Source organism: Hordeum vulgare, chromosome 5H, assembly GCF_904849725.1.
Source record: "Hordeum vulgare subsp. vulgare chromosome 5H, MorexV3_pseudomolecules_assembly, whole genome shotgun sequence".
NCBI classification, from domain to species: domain Eukaryota; kingdom Viridiplantae; phylum Streptophyta; class Magnoliopsida; order Poales; family Poaceae; genus Hordeum; species Hordeum vulgare.
Genome location: NC_058522.1, coordinates 114,564,078 through 114,572,575, shown reverse-complemented (window position 1 = coordinate 114,572,575; position 8,498 = coordinate 114,564,078). Strand labels below are relative to the sequence as shown.

General features: G+C 43.5%; 1 protein-coding gene across 1 annotated transcript; it reads right to left on the bottom strand.

Moving 5' to 3' along the window:
• Positions 1-4,613: 4,613 nt before the first annotated feature.
• Positions 4,614-8,496, bottom strand: LOC123398661 (universal stress protein PHOS34-like). Its single transcript, XM_045093112.1, has 3 exons — positions 7,961-8,496; positions 7,734-7,855; positions 4,614-5,167 (listed from the first exon to the last, which is right to left on the bottom strand). The coding sequence occupies exons 1-3, from the start codon at positions 8,321-8,323 to the stop codon at positions 5,044-5,046; spliced, it is 609 nt and encodes a 202-aa protein (XP_044949047.1). The 5' UTR covers positions 8,324-8,496; the 3' UTR covers positions 4,614-5,043.
• Between the last annotated feature and the right edge of the window lie 2 nt (positions 8,497-8,498).

The window sequence follows — 8,498 nt, the reverse complement described above, 5'->3', positions numbered from 1 at the left end:
TGATTATGATGTAGTATGATAGGATGGTATCCTCCTTTGAATGATTCAAGTGGCTTGCTTGGCGCATGTTTACGCATGTAGTTGAAACAAAATCAACATAGCCTCTATGATATTCATGTTTATGGTGATTTATGTCCTACTCATGCTTGCATCAATGTTGGTTAAGTCCAATGCATATTGATGACTGTTGTCGCTCTCTAGTTGGTTGCTTCCCAGTCTTTTGCTAGCCTTCACTTGTACTAAGCGGGAATACTGCTTGTGCATCCACTTCCATAAACCCAAAGTAGTTCCATATGCGTCCACCATACCTACCTATATGCGCTATCTACCTGCCGTTCCAAGTAAATTTGCATGTGCCACTCTCTAAACCTTCAAGTAATAATCTATTTTGCATGCCCGAACCGCTCATGTGGTGACAAGGGGCGATTAGTATATTCCATGCTAGGTGTGTTATCCTCGATATGTGTTTATTCACTATCACTCACGAGAAAGGGGCCGGTAATTGGAATGCCCAGTTCCATGCTCAAATCGAAAAGATAATTGCAAACAAAACTCCCCGTGGATTGATGTTGGTATGGACGGCACCCGAGTATTCGGCTAGTCGTGGAGTGTGATGGATCGGTGGTGGGGGAGTCAAAACTTTACTTTCCTGTTTGGGAACCGCCTATAGTATGTGTAGCATGGAAGATGGTGAAAACTCTTGGTCATCACGTTGACAATGAAAGCATGCCACCCAAAATTATTTATCTCTGTCTTCAAAGCTTGAGCTGTGGCACCTCTGCAAATCAATGCTTCCCTCTGCGAAGGGCCTATCTATTTATGTTTCTGTTGAGTCATCCTCTTCTTTATAAAAGCACCAATTAGAGAGCACCTCCGTCATTTCTATGCTTTGCTTTTAATTGATATTGAGTATGACTGTGATTGGATCTTCTTTGCCATGAATTACAATGTTCAGTCAGCCCTTGGTCTTTGAAGGTGCCGTGCATTTATGTTTTGCGGTCTCAGAAAGAGCTAGCGAGATACCATCTATTCATATTGCTTCATGATTGTTTGGATTGAAGTGTTGACGTTTGAAACTTATTATTATTGCTCGCTAGTTGATTATGCCATTGATATGAGTTTACCTTGAGACCTAAACGTCATTGCTTATGTGGTTAGCTTGTGATCTTGCTGAAAATCTGAATATGAGTTAGACATAATTACAACAACAAGATCAAACAGAGTTCGTAAAAGTTTTTCTTTTGTCTCTTTCAGTTTGTCAACTGAATTGCTTGAGGACAAGCAATGCTTTAAGCTTGGGGAGTTGATACGTCTCCATCGTATCTACTTTTCCAAACTCTTTTGCCCTTGTTTGGACTCTAATTTGCATGATTTGAATGGAACTAACCCGAACTAACGCTGTTTTCAGCAGAATTGCCATGGTGTTGTTTTTGCGCAAAAATAAAAGTTCTCGGAATGACCCGGCAACCCCGGAGTGACAATAGCCGGAACCACTCCCGGAGATGAACATAGTATGAGGAGTTCATGTATTCACTAAGTGCTAATGATTTGTTCTGGTTCTCTATTAAAAGGGGAACCTTAATGTCCCGTAGTTTCCGTTAGGACCCCGCTGCCACGGGAGGGATGGACAATAGATGTCATGCAAGTTATTTTTCATAAGCACGTATGACTATATACGGAATGCATGCCTACATTACATTGACGAACTGGAGCTAGTTACATATCTCCCCATGTTATGACTGTTACATGACGAATGTCATCCGACATAATTATCCATCACCGATCCAATGCCTACGAGTTTTTCCTACTGGTCCTTGCTATGTTACTTTGCCGCTTCTGTTGTCACTGCTGCTACTGTTACCGCTACAGCTGTCACTGCTGCTACAGTTACCGTTGCTATCACACTACTTTGCTACTGAAACTTTGCTGCAGATACTAAATCTTTTAGGTGTGGTTGAATTGACAACTCAACTGCTAATACTCAAGAATATTCTTTGGCTTCCCCTTGTGTCGAATCAACAAATTTGGGTTGAGTACTCTACCCTCGAAAACTGTTGCGATCCCCTATACTTGTGGGTTATCAAGCACTTATTTCGCGGAGACATGAGAGGCTTGGCTAATATCAACAAGGCATTAGTATCCCTTTTCCCAAGAAGGAGGGAGTGGAACTAAAAGACTACCGACCGGTGAGTCTAGTGCATGGCGTCATGAAGATTTTCGACAAAGTCATGTCCACTCGTTTGGCGGATGAATTTCCTTTCCTCATGGGCAACCGCCAAAGTGCCTTTGTTAAAGGGAGATCCTTGCATGACAACTTCATGCTTGTCCAGTGTACGACACGGAGAATGCACACAATCAAGGACCCAACAGTGTTGCTAAAACTTGATATATCCAAGGCTTTTGACTCGGTGAGATGGCCTTTCCTATTGGAGATTATGATGTAGATGGGTTTTGGGAGACGTTGGATCTCGTGGATATGTGGATTGCTGGTCACCTCATCCACGAAGATTGCGGTCAATGGAGTGTCAGGGGATACTATCTACAATGCTTGCAGATTCCGACAAAGGGACCCGGTCTCCCACATGTTCTTCATCCTATTATGGAGCCCTTGCACTCCATGTTCAAACTCACAACTGAAAGTGGCATCTTCGAACCCCTCGCACAAACGGGTGTGCACCAGCGGCTCTCTATATTCACGAATGATGTCATGGTTTTCTTCAAGCCCAAGGAACTGGAGATAAGGGCATGCTGACAGATCATGACACTCTTTGGGCCAGCCTCAGGTCTCCTAGTAAACCTTGCAAAGAGTGTGGCCCTTGCCGCCCGATGCTCTACTATGGGAATCGACGGGTACGTGGGCTGCTTGAGTGTGCAAGCGCATTGTTCCCCTGCAAGTACCTAGGCCTCGCACTCACAATAAGGAAGGCAACAACGGCACAATTCCAGTACCTGGTGGACCAGTTCTCGAGTCGCCCACCCAACTAGAAGGCGACCACCCCGCCGAAGAGTGGGCAACTCATTCTCATCCTGTCACTATTGTGCGCAATTCCATTTCACGCCATGCTTGCGCTGAACATACCACCAAAAGCATTAGCAGCCTTATCAAAGGCAAGATCTATAGAAACTTCCTATGGTGTGGGAAGATGGAGGCTCGAGGAGGAAACTACACCGTTGCTTGGGACATGGTATGCCGACCCAAATGGGCAGGAGAGCTTGGGATCCCAAACCTCCGATGGCTCAACACGGCCATGTTGGCAAGATGGCCATGGTTGAAGTGTAAGGATCACTCGAGACCATGGGCGGAGTTCAAAATCTCAGCCCCCGCGGATTCTTTAGCACTAGTATGAGCGACATGTACGGCCACGGTGGGCGATGGCAAAGAGATGCTCTTCTCGGTGCAGGAGTTAGCCCCATGCTCTATGGAGAGGTTCCAAAAAGGTCCAGATCTACACTCACGGGCTCGGAAGCTCTATTGAACAACTCTTGGGCTGCGGGGATTGGGCCTGATATCACGCCCACTATGCTTGCGCAGTTCCTTGATCTCTGGCAGCGTGTTGGCGAGGTCCACACAATGGGTGATGCACGCGACCTATTTCTATGGGCTTGGGAGAGGGATGGCATATTCTCAGCCAAGTTAGTATATGCGACCAAGTTCGCGCGACTTGAGCTGGCACCTATGTCGATCTTCACCTGGAAGTTGAGGGCCCTCCTGCAGCGTCGCTTCTTTGCATGGCTAGCTATCAAGAACAAATGTTGGACCTCCGACAGGTTGGCGCGAAGGGGACTTCCTCACCAGGCCGCGTGCCCCTTCTGCGACCATCAGGATGAGACCATGAACCATATAATGATCGGATGCGTGTTTGCAAGAGAGATCTAGGAGAGGGTGTGCATGACTTTGGGGCAGCCGTGGCGCACACCCATGATGGACGAGTCCTTCCCCGATTGGTGCGCAAGACAGGAGGCCCTTGGGAAACACCGGAAGATGGCTCGGGCGACGTGCATCCTTGTCATGTGGGAGTTGTGGACACACCACAATGCGATCGTCTTCGATGGTGCAACACATTCTACACGACACGTGCTAGAAAACATACGAAGCGACACCCAAGATTGGAAGGAGGCCGAACTATTGAGAGGAGGTGTCGATGAGCTTGTAGCTGGGTTGATACTGTGGGGTAGTAGCGAGTAGTCGTAGATACTTACCTAGATGGTGTGGCAATGAGCCGCAAGTAAATAATTTTGTACCGAACAATGTGGTGAAATTATTCCTTATCTTTTTTTAATATATGATACACACTCGTGCGAGAAAAAAAAATGCACCTCCTGTTAAGCCACACCTTAAACCGACCCTTAAAACGAGTTTTTTTACGAACTGAAAACCGTATTTTCAGTTCCACGGTTTAAGAGGTCTGCTAGAGTTGCGCTAACACCTCGGATGTGTTCCCTATCTGATGGCGCTATCACTCTACTTTAGCCATCATCACGTCTAGGATATAATCCAAATTTTGACGGCACCTCCTTTGTTTAAAAGGACATTCTCAACAAGAATATCACGAAAAATCATCTATATAGCCATGATAACCATAGATATACATACACGCGATACAAATGATGAATAATGACTTCATGACACGAGGCAATAAAGCGAGAGTGACCAAATTCTCACGTAAGCAAGAGACTCTCATACTAAGGCCACAAAAGATAATCCAAGTATTATATGATATATAAGCCTGATGTTTTTTGTAATCTAGGATAACACAACTAGGTACACCCTATCCCTATGAGATACTGAGTTGTCACAACATCTTGAAATCAACGAAATTATCGAAAGGCTCGAAAAAAATCCAAAAAAATGTGACCCCAAGTGCGAAGTCTAGGAATTGAACCCTCATGGGTTGGTTCCACCAAAAGGAACCTAACCATCTAAGCTATGCTCAGTTCATGATGAGATCACACCTTGATATACAAGGCAATAGGTTAATACCTATACACGCATGCCCAAATCTCTTTCATATCTATCTCTAACCTAAGGGCCTTGAATTTTTTTCAAGCATCCTTTCTGTGGAATCCCAATTGTTCATGCTTCTTATGGTGCTTTGGTTGTTTCACTATCATCACGGTGCAGTGCGCGTTGTGAGTGCAGTAATCGCTCACGCTCCCAAGAACGGCCCTGCAAGAACTCAGTTTGATTAGGTAAAATTCTATCAATTATAAAATAGTGACATGATTAATGGATGTTGCTCAATCGTTGTTTCGGTTAATCGTGTCAGTTGCATCTTTGTTGGACATTTTTCATCCTTATTACAAACATGGTCACTGGTTGGCCATGCCCATGGGTCTCATGCAAACCAGACTTTCCATATCTCTAATTCAAACGTTGTTTAATAAAATTTCACTTGTTACTAATTGCCAAAACCCCTATGGTCATGTATAGTTAGATTGTTCCGCTACCATAATGTCTTTTAGCACATTGACATATTGCATTGTACTCCCTTCACTTCTTCAATATTAGTCACTGTAGAGGTTCCATTACGTACTACATATAGAACAAAATGAGTGAATCTACAGTCTAAAATATGTTTATATACATCCGTATATAGTTCATAGCGAAATAAAAGACTTATGTTTAGAAATGGAGAAAGTAACAAGTTAGGTATATGCACTGTTGATGCACAAGTCAGGGTAATAAAGTTTTTTTTTCTTGAAAAAGTTTGTATTGTCCTTAGTTCCTTTGGACCAAAATAATTATAGTTCTATGTTTATCCCAAGTCAAACTTGAGGTAGAATTACATGAATCTTTATTTTAATTTTTGTGGGTGATAGAAAAATGGTTACGAATCTAACAAAGCATTTTTTTGTGTCGTAGTTGCTAATATTTTTTTATCGGAAATGTTACCTGGCAAACGTTTGTTAGGGGGCTAACCCTGACGACCACCTTACCAACCATCGCACGGATTTTGGCGCAAGGCCATTACCACGTAGATCCCCTTCAGTTGTTCGTTGTATGCTGCTCTCTAGCGAACATGCGGGTTTTTATTTTGGGTGCAAAAAATTGATTGTTTCGTTGTAAGCTGCTCCCTAGCACGTGCGGGTTTTTTTGGGGTGCAAAAATTGAACAACAAAGGTGACAAGTTGGGGGTGGAACACACAGCCTCACGTGCATGCATAGGTGTCTATGACCACTGAGTTGAGAGAGCTTTTGGCAATCTTTTGTGGTTAAAATGCCACATATGGGTTTTCAAAGTTAATTTTTTTCAGTTCACCCAAAAATCCCGAAATCTTTTCATTTCTCACAGGGCAATTTTATTTTTATAGCATGACATTTCTTTAGGAGGATGGAACTTTTTGTTATTGAAAGGATGACATTTTTATTATTAAGAGATGGCATAATTATTTTTGAGAGATGACATTTTTTACTATTAATGACGTGCAAATTTTATTACTAAGCACATGACATTTTTAATAAACAATAGGATGGCATTTTTTTTCAATAATAGGATGGCATTTTTCAAGGAAAAGAAATATGATGACATTTTTATTATCGAGAGATGAAAAATTTATTTCCAATGGCAAGAAATTTTTATTACTAAGCGCATGGCATTTATTAACAATAGGATGCCATTTTTATTATTGAGATGAGGCCATTTTTTATTATAAATAGAATGGAAATTTTTAATGTTTGAGATGATGGCATTTTTTTATTTTTAATGGAATAATAGTTTTATTGTAGGAGGATGACAATTTTATAAAGTAGCGCTGCAATTTTTTCTCAGAGCATATGGCATTTCCTCAATATATGAGTTTGTGGTTGTTTATTTTGCGTGTGCCATTTTTATCCAAAGGATGGCCGTTTTAAAGTTTATCATTGCAAATTTTATTTTACAGTTCATACCTAGTTGTTCCATAATCATTGTATATTTAGAAAGTTAAAGATATGACAGCTTTTACAAAGTAAAATGTCTTTTTTTAGAAATTAGATCATGGTAATTAGAGTATATTTTTTTATTGATGGAACTTTTTCAAAAAAGAGAAAGTTAAATGAGCCTCTGGGTCAAACATGGGTTGCGCCAGAGGGAACAAAGACTGAATCACTTGAAATATTTCATTGGAGGGTGCCTTCACTAGCGAACAAATCATTCATTGGAGGGCAACCTCTGAGTTGATGCGCCCCAGATACGAGAGCATCTACAGCCGGACGTCTCAAATCATATCTCATATGGACTCGTCCGGTTAGTGGCCAGGCAGGAAAGAGAAAAAAAGTGACCCCATCGAACATTTCATATCATCTCTATACGTGCGGGTTGTTCGTAAACCCTCATGTTAAGGACAAATGCAGGGAAGATATGAAAGCTCGCGGACGCGCCCGATGAATCCGCCAAATAGAACGCGGTCCCACCTTAGACCACCTTTTTAATTAATTTTTTTCTTTCCTTCTCTTCATTTTCACCAATCACGTCTAAGTGACCGGATATACGAAAAAGAAAATAAAGAGTGATTGTACGGACAGACAAATAGAGACTATCATTCAGTGAAAGGGTGTGTCTGCGGATATTTAAGGGGTCATATTTACTAAGTCCGGCTATAGATGCTTTTAGGATCTTTCTTTCATAGTTTTGGTCAAATTTAATGAAGTTTGATATAGAAGAAAACTTAAATTGTTATTTTTCTAGTAGAAATACTTAAATTATTTTGAAACGATAGAAGCGCGAGTACCAAAGGTAGAAAGGCAAACGAACCTCTTGAAAGCACCGTAGCCATGGCTGCCCATAACCAGCATGTCTGCATGATGCCTCTCAACTGCCTCGCACAGCACATTCCTGGCGTCGCCCTCTTTCACTTCATAGCTGACATCGGTCACCTGCATATGCATAGCGACGATGTATCATTACTTAATAGCTTATTATGCTACATGGCGACCAATAAAGCGAAGCCTCCACACGATCTCACAAAGCACGCCGCATACATGTGAGCAGTGCTCCTTGGCCTTGTCGATGACTCTGGCGGAGGCGCGCTTGAGGTCGAGCTCCACCTTCGGGAGCAGCTCCGCCGTGCCTATGCCGGCGATGCCGATGACGGAGGCGGCAGGTGGCTTGGCGCTGACCACGATGAGGTGGTACTGCTGCGGCTGGCCGGGGGCGAAGAAATGGTGGATCGTCCACTCCAGCGCGTAGTAGCTGTGCTCGCTTTCGTCGATCCCCAGCACCATCGCCGGCTTCCAGCTCGCCGCCGGTTTCCCGTTTGCTGCTGATTCCGTCGCCGCCGCCGCCGGTGCAGTCGACGTCTCTGCCCTCTCCGCTGCCATGAGGGCCTCTCCCTCCGCCGCCATGTTTCCTTGGGCCAGCTACCTAGTGGCCTACCCTGCACTTGGTTGGCTTTGATGATGATGAACAAGAGAAGAAGGGAAGCAGCTGATGACGCGAACGATTTAGACCGCTGAAAAATGGGGCTAGCGGCTGGGAGGAGGACCCGGAGCGCGGGAAGCGCGCAGGGTAGCCTCAGTG